The sequence below is a fragment of the Monodon monoceros genome, unplaced genomic scaffold (genome assembly GCF_005190385.1).
Source record: "Monodon monoceros isolate NGI ecotype Baffin Bay Population unplaced genomic scaffold, NGI_Narwhal_1 Super_Scaffold_19, whole genome shotgun sequence".
Taxonomy (NCBI): domain Eukaryota; kingdom Metazoa; phylum Chordata; class Mammalia; order Artiodactyla; family Monodontidae; genus Monodon; species Monodon monoceros.
The window spans coordinates 68,625,978-68,648,357 of record NW_021703775.1 but is presented as its reverse complement, the minus strand read 5'-3'; the positions used below and the strand labels follow the sequence as shown (position 1 = coordinate 68,648,357).

Here is a 22,380-nt window from a genome sequence, read left to right as displayed (position 1 = left end):
TGGAGCAGAACAGGCACTAGAAATGTTTACTGAACGATTACCAGGGCAAAAAGCTCTTTACCAGGGCCCCTGGATGATGACACCTGGGCACCCGCTATCTCCAAAGGCTGTCACAAACACTGCCACAGGTGAAGGCAGGAACAGAGCCAGAAGTCAATTAACGTCACACATGATACAGATGCCCCACAGCCAGGAACCGAAGACCACCACCACTATTACTTAGCTCTGAAACAGTGTTTCCCAAAACTGTCTGAAGATTAAAAAATTCCTGGGGTGTTTGTTTCAAAATGAAACAAAACAAAACAGATTCCTGTAACTCAACCCAGACCTACTAAGTTAAAATTCCCAAGGGTAGAGACCTGGTACTCTGTATATTAAACAAGCTGCCCAGCTGATTCTTTTCAAGCCATTTTGGGAAGCACTGATCTAGAAGTTCTTGCTAAAACAAAAAGGTTAAAAAAAAAAACACAAAGGTATAACTATTGGAAAATGATTGTTACTGTTTCCCACAGGCAATATAGTTATCTACTTAGAAGTCTAAGAAAATTGACTGAAAAAATTATTAGAACCATGTGTTGACAGAAAAGCTAGTGAGACTTTAAGATGGAAATGTCCATAGGGCCACTGAATATAGGAGTCTTAACCTGGACCAGAAGCCTCGGCTGGAATTAAAAAACTGCAGAGGGGGCCTTCCTTGGTGGCACAGTGGTTAAGAATTCACCTGCCAATGCAGGGGACATGGGTAAGAGCCCTGGTCCGGGAGGATCCCACATGCCGTGGAGTGACTGGGCCCGTGCCCCACAGCTACTGAGCCTGCGCTCTGGAGCCCATGAGCCACAACTGCTGAAGCCCAAGTGCCTGGAGCCCGTGCTCTACAACGGGAGAGGCCACCCAATGAGAAGCTTGCGCACCATGGCAAAGAGCGGCCCCCACTAGCCACAACTGGAGGGAGCCCGCGCGCAGCAATGAGGACCCAACGCAGCCAAAAATATAAATAAATAAATAAATAAATTTATTTTAAGTCCCTGCAGAGGGACTTCCTTGGTAGCCCAGCAGTTAATTAAGACTCCATGCTACCAGGGCAGGGGGCCTGGGTTTGATCCCTGGCTAGGGAACTAGATCCCGCATGCCGCAACTAAAGATTCCATGTGCCGCAACTAAAGATTCCATGTGCCGCAACTAAAGATTCCGCATAAAGCAACTAAAGATCTCGCGTGCCGCAACTGAAGATCCTGCATGCTACCATGAAGATCCCGCATGTGGCAACAAAGATCCCATGTGCTGCAATTAAGACCTGGCACAGCCAAATAACTAAATAAACAAATATTTTAAAAATGAACAGAAATAAAGTTAAAAAAAAGAACTGCATAAATCTATTAGTGTTGGGGGGGTTGGTTGGGGAGGGTCATCTAAAACCTGGTACGCTCAGAGGTTGCAGCAAGAGAAGAAAAGACAGCCCACTGAATCAGTGTGTTGTGCACCTGAAACTAACATAATATGGTAAATCAACTGTACTTCAACTGCAAAATAAAGAATAAGAAAAGCAGCTCAGGAAAGAATGCCAGGGAACACAATATCTGGTTTATCATAGGTCATCAAAAATTTCATAATTGGACATTTTGTAGCCACTAAATGGAGATAAAAGGTAATGAATATACAATACGTGTGTATTAAGTGTATTTAGAGAAACAGTTCTACCATAAATCTGTATCTGTAGATCTCAGAATGTCCTAGATATACAGACAATAATCACTGATATATCTGAGTTAATGTAGAAACAGACAAGCAATTCACACTGCTGGGTCATACAGATTCCTCTAATCCTCTCTACACATGGAAGCTGGATACACATTCTCCAGTTCAGCTCTGGTAGCCACGTGTAATAATCAAAAAAGATCTAACACTGGAGAAAGGGCTGTGGCTAAGATGACTGCCAGAGGAAACCATTCACTTGAAGAACTGCTTGGTTTCGGTTAAGTCACACATTCTCTGCAATGGAAAATCTCCCTGTCATCTCTTTGCTCTAAAAATAATCAGGCTAGTTGAACAAAACACCTTATTATTTCATAAACTATACATCAATACTTTCTTTGATAAGCATCCACCTTTTTAAACAGCTGGGTCCATTTCAAATGTTCTGCTTTCAAACTCAGCACTTCTGCAGCTGTAAATGGGTTTAAGAATACACAGTGCATCCAAATACCACAGCAGAACAGGGGCAATATTCAAATACTGAAAAGAACAATATTTAAAATATCCCACTCAACCTACTGAAAATGCTGATAAATGCTGTCAGGATACCTCTAGCCTATTCCTTTTATCTCTTGGATGGCCCAAGAAATTCATAATTTCAGAGGGAAGGCCTTGGTCAGCGAAGCAGTCAGTTTAGCTGTGCTCAGGAGAACTTCAGGGCCATCTCCCCAGGTTTCATACCACCTTAACAGGAGTAAAGATGGGAGCCCAGAGCTCTGCTCACTCCTGGCAAGACCCTCTCCCAGTAATACTCACATTGACAGCACCATGATCTGCCTAGGAGACTATCTGGGGCTAATTCCAACACAACCTTTGTCATTGGTTATGCCTGTTTCATAAGAAATCCTAGACTCCCCGCTTGGATTCTCATTCCCATAAGGCTCTGCACATAGCCTCACAAGACCCCATCTCCCACTAATCCTCCACTCTCAAATCCTTCAACTTATCTTCATAGTCTACCATCAGCAAAATCCCTTCTCTGGCTGAGAATCCTCTTCTCCGAGTGTTACTTTCACATAGAAACCTGGCTTTCCCTGAAGGCCTGGCTTCCTCTGCAGCCATTCAAGTGGCAGCTGCTTTCTCTCTCATATCCCTCAAACAGCTGGACCTCCAGGTGGGGAGATGTCCTCCCAGAACCTCACTGCCATTCTCAGGTTATCTCCCCTTTTCCTTAAAACCCCCGTTTTGAATTTCATGTCATCAGACCAAAACCCTAAATATCCCTCTACAGTGGAGTCCAATATTCCTGTCATAATTCTTGTTGATTTCAACATCCACAGAGTTCACCTTTCCCATATACTATTGTGATCAATTGAATGGAGGACCTCCCAAAAGATATGCCCACACCTTAATCTCTGGAATCTAGAATATTGCCCTATATGTCAAAAGAGTAAATATTACCTTCTATGGCAAAATATGTGATTGAGTTAAGGATCTGGAGACAAAGAGTTTATCCTGGATTATCTGGGTAGACCCAAAATGCAATTACATGTATCCTTATAAGATAGACACACAGAGAAGAGAGAGAAGAGGAAGAGGCAATGTGACCAAGGAGGCAGAGACTGGAGTGAGGCAGCCACAAATCAAGGAATGCCAACAGCCACCAAAAGGTGGAAGAGGCAAAGAATGGTGTGATGGTTAATTCTGTGTGCTAACTTAACCTGTACTACAGCGTGCCCAGACAGTCAATCAAACATTACTTTGAGTGCTCCTGTGAGGGTGTTTTTGAATGAGATTAACATACATATTGGTAGACGAGTAAAGCGGATTTGTCTTCCCAATGTGGGTGGGCCTCATCTAATCAGTTGAAGACCTGAACAGAATAAAGGGGCTGACCCTCCCTCAAGTAAGAGAATTCCTCCTGCCTGACTGACTTTGAACTGGGATACTGGATTTTCTGCTTTTGGAGTTGAATTGAAACATCTGCTCTTCCTGGGTCTCAAGCCTACAGGCCTTCAGACTGGAACTACATTATCAGTTCTGGTTCTCAGGCCTTCAGACTCAAACTGGAACTACACCCTTGGCTCTGCTGGGTTTCCAGCTTTCTGACTCTTCCTGCAGATCTTGAGGCTTGTCAGCTTCCACTGCTGCATGAGCCAATTCCTTATAATAATCACTTCTTATATAATTGTAAACCATTTTGACTCTGTTTCTCTGGAGAACCCTGACTAATATAAATGGATTCTTCCCTGGAGCCTCCAGAGGGAGTATGGCCCTGCTAACATCTTGATTTCAAATTATGGTATCCACAGACATAGAGAACAGACTTGTGGTTGCCAAGGGGGAAGGGTTGAGGGAGGGATGGGCTGGGAGTTTGGGATTAGCAGATGCAAGCTATCACATACAGAATGGATACACAAGAAGGTCCTACTGTATAGCACAGGGAACTACATTCAATATCCTGTGATAAACCACAATGGAAAAGAACATGAAAAAGAATGTGTGTGTATATATATGTATAACTGAACCACTTTGCTGTACAGGAGAAATTAACACAACATAGTAAATCAACTATATGTCAATAAAATTTAAAATAAAATAAAATTGTGATGTCCATAACTGTGAGAGAATAAATTTCTGTTTTAAGCCACCAACTTTGCAGTAATTTGTTCCAGCAGCTTCAGGGAGCATATACAGTGGCCTTCCCTGAACTCTCCTACAACAACGTTCCCCCACTCTGCGTGGGTCACCAGCTTCAAGTCACGTCCTAGAACACCGTATTGCCAATTACCGCACATTATCTAACATCTCCATGTCAAGCACTGCACTCTCATACCAACTTCTATCTCTCTGGATCACTCCTTCCAGTGCCCTCGAACAATACTTCAGCGCCGATGGGACCCGTCTCCACCGAGCCTGCTACCTTCACACAGTCCCTTGTCTCCCTCATGGTCTCATTTCTCTCTTCAACCGACTTATATTCCACAGCCCATTACGACATTCATGTCTTTGCCTACTCTCTAGCCTCTCTCGCCAGCCCTCCTCCTTTGTCACACTCCTCTGTCAAAACCCCAACTCCACCCGCTCTGCTCCTCTACCCACACAATGAGGGGGCAGAAGTAAAATATACAACTACGCTGACTGGTCTGACTTTGAATTCATAACCACCAACCTCAAGTTAGTCATTCCAATCTCAGTTCGAATGTCACTTCTTAAAAAAAAAACTTTCCCTGACCAATTTTTGATAGCTTTATTGAGATATATAATTCACATACCATAAAATTCACCCTTTTAAAGTTACAATTCAGTGGTTTTAATCTATTCAAAACAGTTGTGTAACCATAACTAATATCTCATTTCAGAAGATGTTTTCCACCCCCAAAAGAAACCCAATACTCTTTCTGCCCACCCCACTGATCTACTTTGTCCCTATGCACTTGCTTACTGTGGGTATTTCATGTAAGTGGAATCAAACACTATGTGACTTTTTATGTCTGGCTTCTTTCACTTAGCATGTTTTCAAGGTTCATCCATGTTTTAGCATGTATCAGTACTTCATTTCTTTTTGTTGCCTAATAGTATTCCATAATGTTGACATAACACGTTTTGATTATCTGTTCAACAGTTGACAGACATTTGGCTTTATTTCCACTTTTGAGGTATTTTGGATAATGTTGCTATGAGCATTCATGAACAAGTTTTTCTGTGAACGTATATTTTCAACTCTCAAAGGAGAATTCTCAATTCTCACCTAGGAGTGGAATTGCTGGATCACATGGTAACTCTGTTTAACATTCTGAGCAACTGCTAAACTATTTTTTCAACGTGGCTGCACCATTTTACATTCCCACCAGCAGTGTATTAGGGTTCCTATTTCTTCACATTCTCAACAACACTTGTTATTGTCAGTCTTTATTTCAGCCAACCTAGTGGGTGTGAAGGGGCATCTCATTGTGGCTTTGATTAGTCATTTCCCTAATGACTAAGTAATGTTGATCATCTTTTCACATGTTTATTGGCCATTTGTATATCTTCTGAAATGTATATTCAGATCCTTTGTCTGTTTTCTCCTGAAGTTAACTTAAAAAAAAATTGTGGTGGGCTTCCCTTGTGGCGCAGTGGTTGAGAGTCCGCCTGCCTATGCAGGGGATACCGGTTCGTGCCCCGGTCCGGGAGGATCCCGCATGCCACGGAGCGGCTGGGCCCGTGAGCCATGGCCGCTGGGCCTGCACGTCCGGAGCCTGTGCTCCGCAATGGGAGAGGCCACAACAGTGAGAGGCCCGCATACCGCAAAAAAAAAAAAAAAAAATTGTAAAAAAACACATAAAATTTACCATCTTAACCATTTTAAATGTACAACTCAATAGTGTTAATTATATTCATATTCCTGTGATCTGCAAATAAAGAGTTTAGCTTCTTTTTCCAATATGGATGCATTTTATTTCTTTTTGCTGCCTAATTGCCCTGGCTAGGACAGCCAGTACAATGTTTATATAAGCGGCAAGAGCAGACATGCTTGTCTTGTTCCTGATCTTACAGGGAAAGCTTTCAGTCTTTCACCATTAAGTGTAACATTAGCTATGGGTTTTTCACAGATGTTGAAGAAATTTATCAGATTGAGGCAGTTACCCTCTATTTCTAGTTTGCTGCTTGATTTTTATCATGAAAGGAGGTTGCATTTTGTCCAATTTCTTTTTCACATTTATTGTGATAATCATGTATTTTTGTCCTTTATTCTAATAATATGGTATTATATTGATTGATTTTTGCATGTTGAACCAACCTTGCATTTCTGGGATAATATACGTTTGGTCATAAACTGATGTATAATCTTCTTTATATGTTGTTGAATTTGGTTTGCTAATATTTCATTGAGGATTTTTAAGGCTACATTCCTAAGGGATATTGGTCTGTAATTTCTTTTCTTTTGATATCCTCTTTTTTGTTTTGTTAGGTTTTGTTTTCATATCAGATAGCATAACACTGGCCTGACAAGAATGAGTTCGGAGGTGTTCATCCTCTCCTATTTTGGCAAATGTGTCAAGGCTTGGTATTAACTCTTTAAATGTTCAGTAGAACTCACCAGTGAAGGCATCTAGGCCCGGCCTTTTGTGGGAAGGTTTTTTTTATCACTACCTTAATCTCTTTACTTATCACAGATTTATTCAGATTCGTTGTCTCCTCCCGAGTCAGTTTCAGCAGGTTGCTGACCACCATATCCTAAGTAGCTGTTCAGTCATCTTTTTATCATTTTACTTTTCTACATAGAACTTATCATCATTTGATACCTTCCTTGTTCACTTATTTTGGGGATTTTGTTTTTAAAATGTTTTTATCCATCTGCCCCCTTTAAAACGTAAGCTCCGGACTTCCCTGGTGGCGCAGTGGTTGAGAGTCCGCCTGCCGATGCAGGGGACGCGGGTTCGTGCCCCGGTCCGGGAAGATCCCACATGCCGCGGAGCAGCTGGGCCCGTGAGCCATGGCCACTGAGCCTGCGCGTCCGGAGCCTGTGCTCCGCAACGGGAGAGGCCACAACAGTGAGAGGCCCGCGTAACGCAAAACAAAACAAAACAAAAACAAAAAAAACCGTAAGCTCCATGAAGGCAATGACTTTGTCCTAGCCTTTTCTAAGTAACCCCACACCTACAACAGTGTCTGCGAGGTAGCAGGTACTGAATTAGAATTTGCTGGATAAACGTATAAATGAGTTAATGAAGCTGGCAGCAGAAAGTTAAGGGGGTTCCTGTCTTAAGGTTTTTGTTTTCTCTGTGTAAGAAAAGAGGTCATCTACTGAAAGACAGGGGAGAGTTGGGGTAGATGGTTTAAAAAGAATGGAGACTTTATTCCTTTATGACTTTAACTGACCACTGCAAAGAATGGAAAAGTAAGGTGATCAGAGAAATGCAACAGGATTGCAATGCTGAGCATCAACATGTAGTTGGTGATCATGAAGCTTGAGGTAATACTAATCTGTCCCATTGTATGGATTTCTCCAGAAGTACTAGAGAAAGCAGATAAATTAGCTCATCCATGAATTTCGTTGACAGAGACATGGATAAAAAAGTCACAGGACAATGGCGTTTATGGTACAGGAATGAAGGGCCATATCTAAAATGGTAAGGAGAGAAGAAAAAAGAAGCAAGGAATGATGGATAGAGAGAGGAGACAGATCAATGGATAAAAGGCTGGAAAGAGATTAAAAAATGATCTTAGTGAGAGTGGTTGAAAAGTCAACTGGAATGATAATGGGATATCAAACGAGAATAGGATGTCGAAATCAGTGATTTTGGAAGTAGGAGCAGTTGGAGGTGGTGAAAAGGTCTAGGGTGTAACTGAGGGAGCAGACATCTGATGTTCAGTGGAGAAGAAGAGTGTCAGAGCTGAAGAAGTCAAGAAACCATGTGGCCAAGGTCTTAAAAGGTTTGACTACAGAGATGCAGAAATCACCATGAGGTGACCATCAATCAGGTACCAAACCATCCAGCAGTGAAGGAGTATGTCCAGAAAGGACGGAGATAATACCACCAGAAAAGAAGAAGAAGATAAGAAGAAGGATAACAGGGCTAAAATGACATGATCCTCAAAGCAGCATCTTGCTTGTATTTTTTTTTTTTAATCTAAGAGATTCAGGGTGTAAAGATCTAGAAGTGGCAGGAAGGAATACAAGAAGGAAAATAACCAGGGTGACAGCATTCACAGAAATATAAGCTGACCCTCAACTTATAATTGAGGTTAATCCTCATCCTTGTATCGGCCTTTCCTCTTTGAATGTAGGTGGAAACTGTGGATATGATAAATGATCACTCCTCTGATTATGTTATACAGCGAAAGGAAGATTACCTTAGGTGGGCCTGGTCTAATCAGGTGAGCTGTTTAAAAGCAGTATTTTTTTCTGGCTGGTTTCAGAAGAGGTTTCAGAGAGATGCACTCTAGCTGGCCTCGAAGAAAGCCAACATCTATGCTGTGAACTGCCTATGAGGGCTACATGTCAAGGAACTGCAGGTAGCCCCTGGGAGCTGAGAGTCACCCCTGGCTGGCAGCTATCAGGAAAACGGGGACCTCATCATCACAGCTGCAATGAGATGAATCCTGCCAACAACCAGTGAGATGACAAGAGGACCCTCAAGCCCAGATGATAACTACAGCCTCAGCTGACACCTCGATTTCAACGCAGTGAGACCTACAGCAGAGAATCCAGCCATGCCATTGCCTGGACTTCTGACCTAGACAACATATTTCTGCTGTTTTAGGCTGCTAAGTTTATGGTTATTTATTATGCAGGAAACGAAAACTAGAACAGTGACCATAAATAGTTTTCCCAGGATAATTGCAGTTTACGCATGTTGTCCCTGCATAATTAACAGTGTCCCCTTCCACTCTCACATGAGTCTGGATTATATGCTAATTTATACGGTCACCCTAACAATAATTTCACCTCCCAAACCCTAAAGATTCATGTGGATGTAGGAGAATAGATAGCCACCACCTGAAAGGGCTGCGAGAGAAGTGGAACACCTACAGGAAAGCCAAATTTCTATCAAAACAAGGGGTTAAAAGAAATGCTTAGACAGCCCCACTACTGGGCATATACCCTGAGAAAACCATAACTCAAAAAGAGTCATGTACCACAATGTTCATTGCAGCTCTATTTATACAATAGCCAGCACATGGAAGCAACCTAAGTGTCCATCAACAGATGAATGGATAAAGAAGATGTGGCACATATACACAATGGAATATTACTCAGCCATAAAAAGAAACGAAATTGAGTTATTTGTAGTGAGGTGGATGGACCTAGAGTCTGTCATACAGAGTGAAATCAGAAAGAGAAAAACAAATACCGTATGCTAACACATATATATGGAATCTAAAAAAAAAAAAAAAGGCTCTGAAGAATCTAGGGGCAGGACAGGAATAAAGATGCAGATGTAGAGAATGGACTTCAGGACACGGGGAGGGGCAAGGGGAAGCTGGGACGAAGTGAGAGAGTGGCATTGACATATATACACTACCAAATGTAAACTAGATAGCTAGTGGGAAGCAGCCACATAGCACAGGGAGATGAGCTCGGTGCTTTGTGACCACCTAGAGGGGTGGGATAGGGAGGGTGGGAGGGAGACGCAAAAAGGAGGGGATATGAGGATATATGTATATGTACAGCTGATTCATTTTGTTATACCGCAGAAACTAACACACCATTGTAAAGCAATTATACTCCAATAAAGATGTTAAAAAAAAAACCCAAACAAAACAGGTCAGAGCCACAGTGGGCAGGTCTCAGCAGTTTTTCTGAGGAGTGTGGGGCACTGACCTAAGGGACTAGATTTTGTAGCTTTTGTTTGGATTTTCTTCATGTGTGTATCTTACCTCCTGCTGTAACTTGCTACAAGTAGGTATACTGTCTTATGCCTTTAAAAAAAATAGTCCTCCTGCCTAGTTTTGCACCAGGTACAAAGTAGCTATTTAACTATGACATGTAACTATTTAGAACTGAACAGGGGCATGGCCAAGAAGTGTACCTTTTCCTCAATGAATACACATTATCTCTTAGAATTCTAGAGATGTGAGGAGAGGTATGCTGATCACATGAAAATGAAACATTGCTTCTGACAAAGTCAACAGTCTTAATTGTTCCAAGTCTATAACAACATAATTTTCTGACTCCTTAAAGTAAATGATTTAATATCATCAGTGCCCAAACAACTACACTGGACATATGTGAGTTGCTCATTAACATTTACTTTAAAAAAAGCAATAATATTAATAGAGATTGTGAAACAAATCCAATACTTTGTCATTTATAGATTTTGAAGAACGGGATAAGTAACTTTGTGCAGAGGTGGAGTCTGCCATCTGCTGGGAAGAAAGGTGAAATTTCCATGTCATCAACTAAGTTATAGAACTACCTCTACTGACAGCAAACTGCACTGTGGCACGAGTGTGTTGTGCATACACACCTCCTGCCATGGAGCAGTAGCCACATGGGAATCGGTCAGATTTCTCTTGGTAAAGTGAAGACAAGAATAAGTGGACCCCTGAAAGTAAGGCAAGGGGGAAGGCAGGGAATGGGAGCAGTCTTGTTTACCTCCAAGCCCTCCTTGCGGATCAGGAAAGGGTTAAGAGTTTCCGCTTGGGAAGATGAAAAGGTCCCAAAGATGGATGGTGGTGATGGTCGCGCAACAACGTGAATATACTTAACGCCACCGAACTGTACTAATGCGGTAGAAAAGCGTGACCAGTCTCCATGGCTGGACAGAAATCCTTGATCAGAATGTAAGGCTTTATCCGCTGGGTGGCAGACTGTATTTTCCAAACATAACTGCAGGGATCTCTCTCACCACCCTTGCTCCACTGTGATGGACTTGACCACCACCCCAGCATCATGAGATGAAGTCCCTGCTCCTTCCCTCCAGCCTTAGAGACTGTGACCAACAGAATATGGCGGAATGTCGCCGCATAACTTTACAGCCAGGTAAGACAAGGCCTTGCAGCTTCCCCATAGCTCTCTAGGGATGCTGGTCCTCCAGCTGCTTCCTCCGGTGATGCTCTCTCTTAAAATAATGTCTCCATGCTGTGAAAAGCACAAGCCACATTCAGAGGCCCACACAGAGGTGGGTCCTGTCGACCATTCCAGCCTTATGATCTGAACAAGGACTTCTGTTTAAGTGGTTCATTCAGTCACAGAGACTATCATGCTTTCTATTAAATTATACTTTTAAAAATAATAACTTATTCAAACTATGCATAATATTTTGTAGGATTTTTATTGCCATATTTAAATGATTCAGATTTGGAGGAAAATCCTGATACAGTGCTGTTGTTGGTTTTTGTAAATCACTGTTAAATGATGTTTAGCCCAAACCTTCCCCATCTCAGCAGATGGCAATTCCATCCTTCTAACTGTTTGGGACAAAATCTTAGAGCTTCCCTGGACTCCTTTCCTCTCACAAGCCACATCCCACCCATGAAGCAGATTTATAAAGTATATCCTAATTCAGCTCTTTTCATCACCTCTACTAACATCCTACCATATCTTGTCTTAATTACTGCAATCATCTCTCTGAAATGGTCTGCTTCTATCTTTTCCTTCCACTGTTTACTATTTACATGGCATCCAGACTGATCATTTTAAAATATAAATCAACTCAAGCTATTTTCTACCCAAAGCTCTACAAAGATTCCTCCTTTCACTCAGAGTAAAAGCCAAAGCCCTTACAATGGCCAGCAAGGCCCTTGTCACCTCTCTGACCCCCTCCCTACAGCTCTCCTGCTGCTCCTTCTGCTCTGGCTACTCTGGCATTTTTGCTGTTCCCTGAATTCACATGCACACTCTTGCTGTACGGCCACGATCCTGAAAACTGCTCCTCCCCAGATGTCTGCAGGCAGACATCTAAGACTTTGCTCAAATCTCACTTTCTCAACAAGGCCTATAAGACTATCCCCACTCCTACCCTTGATTCCTTTTTCTGATTTCTTGCTCATGTGAGAGTCCAGTGTACACTGGAAGAGGGGCTCTCATCCATGAATTCAGGGCCCCAGCCTCCTTTCATCTAAGGACTCTGCCTCTGTTAACTAACAGAGATCCTTTCATTTGGGCTGGTGTACATAGGGAGTGGGAAGGGCAAAGATAGAAAGAGTGGAGAAGACACACCTGCTTTAAACTACCTTGACCCAGAAGTAACACAGATGACTTCCAAACAAATTCCATGGGTAAGAACTAGTCATATGGCCCATCCGGCTACAAGGAGGATGGCTATATAATCTAGTTATATATATCCAGAAGAAAAGGAAAACATGGATACTGGTAAGGACTTCTAATCACTAAATATCTTTCTGCTCACTTTCACTACACAAAGAACACACTCAAGCCTCTCCCACCGCCCAGAAGCAAACCTGAAGTCCCATCCAGTCAGCACATCTAACCACAAGTGCAGGACTTCTGGCTCTGCCAGTTTCCTTCATCAAGACCACGTGCAGCTCCTTAAGACACAACCTATGAACTGAAAAGGCATGTTATTTGCACCTGCTCTCCCCAGTCCCAATATACAAGAGTGGGAGGAGAAGGTTCCTCCTTATCAAATATTCTCCTTGGCCATGTGGGCTCTGGTACACCCTCCTGAGGGGCCGTAAAACCTTCATAACCCACCTCTTTCCAGGGCAAGTTCTGGGTCCTTAAAAAGTGATTTTATAGCTGTAATAGTCAGGCTCATGGTTCCATTGCCAACAGAATTCCGTCAAAAACTTAGCAGGCCTTTGATCTATTTGTTTCCAGTCGGTTCCATGTGCCAGTAACCACACACAAAGTTCTTCCCCAGACATGCCTCCATTCCTCTTGCTTTCAACTAACAGAAGCCACCTGGAGGCCACATGAAACAATAGGTCAGCAGTTTCCAACTCTGGCTGCAAAACAGAATCTTGGCTGTAGAACAGAACTTTCAAAAACTGCCTGTGTCCGGGTTTCATGTACCCTGGACCCATTAAATCAGAAGCTATGAAGGTGGGAGCAAGATGATTCTGATGAGCAGCCAGTAAGAACTACACTTCATCTGATCTTTGCCACAGGACTGTCACTTTTGTTTTTCAACTGAGAACACTTACTAGGTCTTTGATGCTCAAAACCTCTCTCAACTCTTACTCTTGCTCTCTAGAAATAGTCTGTTTTTCCTTTCACTGCCCCACCTCTCAGAACTTTCTCTATTCCCTTTCATTTTTTGCTGGAAAGCTAGCCAATTCTTTCCTAAGCTCATCTCTTTCATGTAATACCTTACCAATAAGAGTCAACACACACTCTGACCTCTTCCAACATCTGACCTAGAGTTCGCTTGGCATGAAGCAAGTCTTCCAAGTTATCATCGATGACAAATTTACCAAATTGGTCACCACTGCAGAACTTGGGTTTCTGTCTTTCCCAACTCCAGTATCAGTGTCCTCATCAGGGTGCTGCCTGACTGCTAAGCCAACGAAACGAATGTTAAGGTTCTGTTTTAACAGAATTCCACTTCCAGTACCAAAAACTAAAACCTCAGTAGCTTAACACAGAGCTTCTCCCTTGCTTCCATCAGAGTCACACAGGTTGGCAGGATATTCCTCTCCACCCATTGTTCAAGGACCCAGTTTCCTTTCATTTTATGGTTTCACCCTCTCTGGGTCCTAATGAAATTCTCTCCACTAAGCTGCCAGAGAGGATAGAAAAGGCACCCAGTTATTAACTGTCTTGTTCTGGGAACAGATATATCACTCTGATCACATTCCACTGGTAACAGCTATTCACGTGGTCCTTTTGGATACAGCGGGGCTGAGAAATGTAGTCTAGATGCGTGCCCAGCAAGAACAGGAAAACAGCGATGCCGATGAGCCCTAGTGGTCTCTTTAAAACCCTTAAAATCTAACTCCACCAAGGCAGGAATCTTTGTCTAGTTTGTTCATAGATGTATCTCACAAGCCTCTTACAGTGCCTGGGACACAGCAGGTGCTCAAAAAATATCTTTTGAATAATGAATGGACAGAATGAATTACAGGTATGGTACCATATGGCATTCTTTTCTATAATAAAGACAAATGAATGGATTGATGAATAAAAGAATGGTGCATTATACTGCATAGTTACTTAGATAAAACATTAAACAGAACTTTTGGAAAAATCAAAATAAATTTCCAAGCACCAACACTACACATATCAAGTCTACAATGCAAATTCATATACAAACTGGTTAAATGCACACTAAATTCATCTGTTGTGAACACAGAGAAACATTCATTCAAAATTTTAGTACAAACACAGTGGACAAACTTCAAAGACATTACTATTAAACTGATTACACATTTTTTTGTTAGGTGGAAATTTCTTTACCCACAACAGCCTCAAAATTCATCCATCTCTTCCTCAAAGAACAAGGGCACTGCACACAGAGTCCTAGTCTTAAAAACAAGTCACACACAGACACGTAAAAGACCTTACCAATATGCATCTACCATCATAATGCAAATACTCATCAAAATTCAGAACTAATACATTTATGATACCAGCTTCAAAATTATGCATGCTGATAATACTTGATTCTTCCTTAACTCTTAAGTCACTATAACAAAAATAAATTAATAAACTAGAAAAAAAAACAAAGCTGAAATAAAAATAACAATAAATGGCGATAAGACTTACTTCACAAGAGTGCTGTGAAGATCAAACAGAAAGATAAGAATTCACTTGTGATTTCTGTACTTTCCTTTATGTATGTTATAGATCAACAGAGTATATGAAAAACTGCTTTGTAAATCATAAAGCAATATTCAAACAGTCACTTATCTTTAAATAAATATAAAATTCCCATTTCTATAAGGGTTTTAAATTAGCTAAATGAGCAAGTTCAAACTAAGGTGAAAAAGAAGTTCCTCATCCTCCTAGCCCCAACATCTAGAAAGAGAACTTTCAGTAGATACATTCCAGAGAATCCAATCATTATGAAAGGTAATAAGGCAAAGAGCTTTCTCAGTGTAAAGAGTTAGACTCTAAACAAAAAACAGTTGAAAAATATTAATAAGTCATTTAACACAGCGGGATACTTGTACTTTAAGAAGAAGAAAAAGTAACAATTTGAAAATCTATAAATTCTCTCTAGTCAATGAAAAAGAGAATAAACTACTGGGTTTTATTTTTTGTTTTCCCTTTGCTTGTTTAAAAAATTTAAAATAATGACTCCTCAACCAAAAGAAATATTGGAATTTACAACATAAGACCCAGGATAGGAGGTTCAGTTTAACAAAATTTTATGGGTTAGCTGTCACTGAAAAGCCATCTAATAAAAAATTATCTCTAACACATTATCAGAGATGTAGGAAGTATATACTTGATTAAAGTTTGTTTCTTGTTTTTAACTAATCCCTGATATAAACTTATTTGCTTTTCTCTTGGTTGAGTTTTAAGACGGTTAACTAGGAAAAAAAAAGAAAATAGAAAAAAAACCCTGCTTATTGAAGCTTTCTAATACTTAAAGTCTAGTAGGATGACCGGGCTCAAGAACCTAGATCCTGAATTATACTTATGACCCTATATATTTTTCTACCTTTTAGCAAACCAACCAAACAAACAAAAGCTAGAGGAAAAGGATTTAAAGCAAGGCTATAGCGATTTAGGAAATAAAAATATGACATTTTTTAACTCTGGAAATAAACTGAGAGAAGGGAAGAAAAAATGATTGATGCTAAACTTGTTACATGATTTATAAACACCACAGAAAAATCAGACATTGACCTCTACCCAAATACTGTTATTTAAAAGATTGCTTTTGAAAGTAAAGACATCGGTGTGGCAATTGTAAAATATAGTATCTACCCAACTTTAGAGAGGTAAAAATTTAACTCCTTCATCTCATGCAGCTTTCTCTGCAACATTTAAACCCTATAAGCATGAATAAAGTTTGTTGAAAAAAAGAGCTTTAAATCTTCCTTAAAGTTCAGAGAGTAAGTCTTCTGGGGTGGGGGTGGTACCCCCTTGTACAATTTTAAAAGAAGACATTTTTCGGGCTTCCCTGGTGGCGCAGTGGTTGAGAATCTGCCTGCCAATGCCGGGAACACAGGTTCAAGCCCTGGTCTGGGAGGATCTCACATGCCGCGGAGCAACTAGGCCCGTGAGCCACAACTACTGAGCCTGCGTGTCTGGAGCTTGTGCTCCGCAACAAGAGAGGCCGCGACAGTGAGAGGCCCGCGCACCGCGATGAGGAGCGGCCCCCACTCGCCGCAACTGGAGAAAGCCCACGCACAAAAACAAAGACCCAGCATAGTCAAAAATAAATATTAATTAATAAAAAAAAAAAAAAAAAAGAAGACACTTTTCACTGGGAAAGGGAGCACTGCAACATTCCATTTTACTGAATAAAAGGGACCACGTCAAAGGTCATAATATCTCCATCTCCTAGAACTTTAAAAACTCTCCTTTTCAAATCAAGTGATGAAGCACAACATATCTGCAAGCCCCATCATAAATGTAAGGGTTAATATTTTATGACACCATATCCTTATTTGATAGGCATCTATCAGAAAAGTGGCCCTGGTGCTGTTACGGATGAAACAGATAACCGCTGGGGACACAGACTGAGACACAAAGCAGTTACCCAAGAGGAATGCTCCTTCATCTGGTGCTGGTTGCTGTGAGGGCCATTGGCATGGCCACGCCAAAAGCAATTCTGGCAGAGCTGGTAGTTGTGGCACTGCTGGCATCGGTACCGGAAACCCATCATACTCTCACACCGGCAATAGGAGCACTCCACGGGGTGGAAGACTTGAGGGATGAGAGCGGGGAGGAGAGGGGACCAGAGGGAGAAAGAAGTCATTTTCATTTGGAGAATAAAGTCAGTACAGCGGAAAACCAAATTTAACATAAAAGCAAAGGTGAAAACAAAACTAGAAGTGAAGAATCTAAATTGTCTTCAATTTAGTTAATCTAACCAGCCATTCACTGGAATAAAAAGAAAATAACAAAATTTTCCATTTAGAATAGATTACAATCCACCTTAGAAAACAACCAACTGCCTTCTTTAAAATGACATTCGTGTCTCAAAGTTTAGGTAAACAAACCAGTAAGGAGGAGAGACACCCTCATTCCAAAATTTCTCTTCCAAACCTATTTTTTTTAAGAGATGTATATTGTTAGTTGTGGACGTATGTTTCCTTCACTAACATAAAATCTGTGAGAGCCAGTACGCCATGCTTTATGTCTCTGCTACCTGCAAGTGGTATTTCACACAGTCCTTTGGATTGAAGGCCTCCAAATGTTTGCTGAACTACATACTACAGGGACTTCCCTGGAAGTCCAGTGGTTAAGACTCCGAGCTTCCAATGCAGGGGGCACTGGTTCAATCCCTGGTTGGGGAACTAAGATCCCACATGACACACAGCACAGCCAGTAAACAAATAAATAAATAAATACTACTACATCCCTGGGTGCAAATGGTAACTGGTAAAAAAGTAAGGCTACCATATCAAAATACTAGTTTTAGGTAAGAGCTCCAAGTATTGGCATAAAATAAGGTACTCTAACCAATGAAGGGGCAGTGATTTGGAGAGAAGGAAACTCAGGTGACCTGAGACTCCTTTCTCCACCTCACACAGCATCTTACCTCAGGAAAACCTGCCAGCCGGCAGTCAGGATTTATAGGGGTTACTGAGATTCTCTTATAGCCTGAAAGTCCAGTTTACTCAGTGGAAGTGGGCAATGAATGCACAACTGTATATTACAGATTGTTACTTATACTTTTTTTTTTTTTGGTACACGGGCCTCTCACTGCTGTGCCTTTTCCTGTTGCGGAGCACAGGCTCGGGACGCGCAGGCTCAGCGGCCATGGCTCACGGGCCCAGCCGCTCCGCGGCACGTGGGATCTTCCCGGACCTGGGCACGAACCCGTGTCCCCTGCATCGGCAGGCAGACTCTCAACCACTGCGCCACCAGGGAAGCCCTGTTATTTATACTTTTAAATGTTGATAGCACGATTGTTCCCTCTGGCAATTCAATTCTGAACACAAGAAATGGAAGTCAAAGGAAAGAGGGATATAATATTCAAAGCTTCATTTGAACAACTCTTTCTAGCACTGTGTATACAAAGGCAGTGTTGTCTCAATTATAAGGCTTTTTAGTCCTACTTCCAAAAATGCATATTAACTAGAGAATCAAGTCTCAAAACAAACAAACAACAACAACAAAACCTGAGCACTAGGTGAGAAAAATAATACAACAAGATCACTAAAGAATAACAGAAAACTAAAATCTGGAATGAGAAATCCAAAGGACATACCTCCTCTAAGAAATTTAAATTTTTGTTATCAAAATATTTCTAAGGAATAATGAAAGTGTTAATCACATAAGAATGTAATTTATAAATAATATACTACATACAAAGTCACAACAAAATGTTCATATGGATAACACTAGATCTCGACAAATGAGATCCTCTCTACTTGGGATAGCAGATATAAAATGATTTTATGAAAATGAGCTGGATATGAAACTATGAAAACATTTAGTGCTATAAAGGTACTGTCCCTCAAAAGAACCAACACTGTAATAATTTAACAGCATAAATCTCTATCCAAAAATCCTGTTTAAAAATTTAGCTGTTTGGGCCTCCCTGGTGGCACAGTGGTTGAGAGTCTGCCTGCCAATGCAGGGGACATGGGTTCGTGCCCCGGTCCGGGCGGATCCCACGTGCCGCAGAGCGGCTGGGCCCGTGAGCCATGGCCGCTGGGCATGCGCGCGTTCCGGGCCTGTGCTCCACAGCGGGAGAAGCCAGAGCAGTGGGAGGCCCACGTACCGCAAAAAAAAAAAATTTAGCTGTTTTAGTCTACTCAAGAGATTCCAGGACTTTAGGAAAATAATCTTGAATCTAAGGACTTGTGAACTAAAGCCATGACTGAGTGAAAGCCTGAGAAGTTTAAAAAAAAAAAAAAGATATGAGTAGGAGGGAGAGAAAATAAAGAGTACGGTAGCGTTCTCTCATTCTCACAAAATGAAAAAAGAGGACTCTGCTTTTTAGTGCCGCTCAGCTATCACTCTTTCTCTTTTGTGGAATGAGGAGAGACAGGCAAGAAGAGCCTTGAAAGAAGGGAGCTTCCAGAGAAAAGCTAGGACCTTTCCTTTAATGAATTCAAACAACCTAAACAAGGAGATAAACTGATAGCAATAGCAGAAAAACCTAAGTAGTTACTGAGAGATAAGTACCATTTCAATTTCAAGTGAAACAAAGATTTAAGTCAAACTACTTGGGAAGGATACTGAGAGTAATTCAGCGGTAAAGGAAAAAACTGAATATGGGTGAAACCCAGTACCAAATTCTATCTTGGCTATTTTCCTTTAAACTATTCCAATATTTTATAGTTTTAGTGGCTGATATTGAATATATACAATTTTTTGGAGTTATGCTTTTTATAAACTAAAGGAAAACAAGGAAGTCATGGCTAAGTCAGGTGGGTTTAAGCAGAAAACCACCATCTGGAATCTTGGGGGAAAAGCCTGGAGTTTGAACCACAAAGTTTTCTGACCTGATATTACTACCTCTTGGTATCCTATCTAAGTAATAAGTCCTCCCTCCCTTTTTTTTTTTTTTTTTTTTTGAGAAATAAATATTACTCTTTTGGAAGCTAAAACCACAAATTCAAATGATAGAGTGCCAGCAAATGTCAACTGTAATTTTCAATGATAATAACTAAGGACATTACAAATACTGTCAGTTCATATACTTCCTATAGCACAGGGAACTGAATGATAAAAGTTCTCCTTACCATTCTCAACGTGGGCAAGCCTATGCATGAGAGGTAGCCAGACAAGGCACTGGGGAGGAGGGTCGGCCATCATGGTGTCTAAAAACGTATTTAGCATTATCTTTTTCTGTGAAGAGAAAAAAAAACAAATACACTTCATATTTTTCAAATATCTCTGAACTCTAAGATTAAGTTAACTTAGGATTCTCCCAACCAAGTTGTAATGAATTACATGGGAAACTTTATAGCAAAATAAATAATATTTTGCATTACTACAGACACTGCTACACACTATCCTATATACTACTGCTATATTCAAATGCATTTCCACTTACATTATTTTATTTGAGTCTTAAAACAACTGTATAAGACAAATAGGCTAGGATGGAATTACTACGTTGTACACCTGAAACTAATATTGTAAGTTAACTATATTTCAATAAAACATATGAAATGAAAAAAAGATAAATAGGCTAGGTATTACTATCTTCATTTTACAGATGAGATAATAAAGGAATGACGCATTTAAATGATTTGTAAAGGTCCTACCAAAATCAGGACTACAACTCAGGTGTCCTTCAAATGACTATTTCTGAAGAATTCTGAAGGAAAGTCTCAGATCCAGGACAGAGACTGCAGGTCGGCACTGAATGGAGAGAGGGAAAGGTTCTCACATATATGTAAGAGGGCTAAATGAGGGTGATAACAGTAGGAAGTTACCGTCCAAAGGCCCTTATACATAGCTATGCATTGACGGTGTAGTTTGAGAAATGCCTACTCGAATAGGCTAAATAAAGTTTTCCAAAGTGTTTTCCATCTCAGGCATCAAAGTTACTAATGTTTCCGAGATTTCAGAGGAATCTGGGAGGAATGCGTGAGCAACGTTAAAAATAAAAACAGAAAGTCACCCAGCATTTGAATGGAGGTTCAGACATGGAAAATGCCTCTTATAATGGATATGCAAATAACTGCAATAAACCAAAATGAAATTAAAAGTGTCTACTTAAAATTGAGAAAGAAGATGCTAGGAAGTCTTTAGCTAGTCAGAGGTGGTTAATATACGTTTGTAATTATATCACTTATCATAAATGTAATGTTTAAATTAATGTTTCTGTATCATCTTATATTTGTTAAAAATTACACTTTTACAAATCCACTTATAATCCTAATGCTACTTTCCCTAAAACTTTTGATTCACCTATCATGGAGTTTTGTGTGGTTTCTTAAATCTTCAAGATGAAAAGGAATTATACTTGATATCTCAGAACTCCCTCATAAGTACACTCAGGATCAGTTTCCAAAAGTTGTCCTAAGTCATACTATAATTTAAGTCCTCCAAAAGCATGAGGAATGAAACCAGAAGAACTGTGTCCCAGTGCTCTGTCTTCCATTAACTACGTGATTGGGGGGAAATCACCTAACATTCTGGTTTCAGTTTTCTTATCTCTCAAGGGCTAGAGCAGTGGTTCTCGAAGTATGGTCAGAGGTCCCCCTGCAAGGTTCCTAAAACACTTCCAAGGAGCCCATGAGGTCAAAACTATTTTCATAATAATACTAAGACACCATTTGCTTTTTTCAGTCTGATTCTCTCACGACTGTACAGTGGAATGTTCCAGAGGCAACGTGGCATATCCACAATTATCTGCAAAAGCTTTTAAAATATTCCTCCCTTTTCCAACTACACAGCTGTCTGAGACCAGATTTTCTTTCCATACTTTAACCAAAACAACATATCACAACAGACTGAATGGATAAGCAGATATGAAAACCCAGCTGTCTTCAACTGAGCCAAATATTAAAGAAATTTGCAAAAAATATAAAACAATGGCATTCTTCTCATTAAATTTTTTTGCTTTGGAATATCTACTTTTCATAAAATATATTATTTATGTTAATATGTAATTGGTTTATCATTGTTCTTTTTAAATGATTTAATATTTTATAATTTATCAGTTTTGATTTCTAATATGGAAATACTGATAGATATAACTCATATAAACAAAAGCTCTCTGGGGTGCTCAAATATTTTCAGGGGTGTAAAAAGGTCCTGATACCAGAAAGTTTGAGAACTTATGGGACAGAATTCCCAGCTCTAAAATTCCGTGACTCAGTAAATAACTATGTGAAAGACAGGCTCTTTCACTCTTTTCTTCTACCTTTTGTTTTGTTTTATCTTGGTTTTGCTCCTGAGTTGAACACATTCTTTGCATTTCTCTTTATTTTTTACAACAGAATATTTATAACAAAAACTATAATAAAACTGCAAGTAATGAACATTCTTGCCACAATTCTCATTTTTCTGTATTTCCCTCCAAATGCGTGTTTCTATATAATTATGTACATAGGGTATATAAAAATATATAATCTGTCTTTCCACTTAATATTTTTTCTTTTTTTAATATATTTATTCATTTTGTTAGTTAGTTCTGGCTGAGTTGGGTC

The 22,380-nt window shown here is 40.3% G+C and overlaps 1 protein-coding gene across 10 annotated transcripts in view; it reads right to left on the bottom strand.

Annotated features, from left to right (window-relative positions):
• Window positions 1–22,380, bottom strand: part of DTNB (dystrobrevin beta) — a 243,097-nt gene that overhangs the window by 137,965 nt on the left and 82,752 nt on the right. For all 10 annotated transcript variants that reach the window (XR_003795006.1, XR_003795007.1, XM_029232736.1 and 7 more), the window contains exons 7-8: window positions 19,960–20,065; window positions 16,800–16,966 (exon numbers count right to left, since the gene is read on the bottom strand). Coding sequence is in view for 8 of the 10 variants with exons in the window: in XM_029232736.1 (XP_029088569.1) it covers window positions 16,800–16,966; window positions 19,960–20,065 (273 nt within the window). In the remaining 2 variants the exon portion in view is untranslated. The remainder of the gene's footprint in view (window positions 1–16,799; window positions 16,967–19,959; window positions 20,066–22,380) is intronic.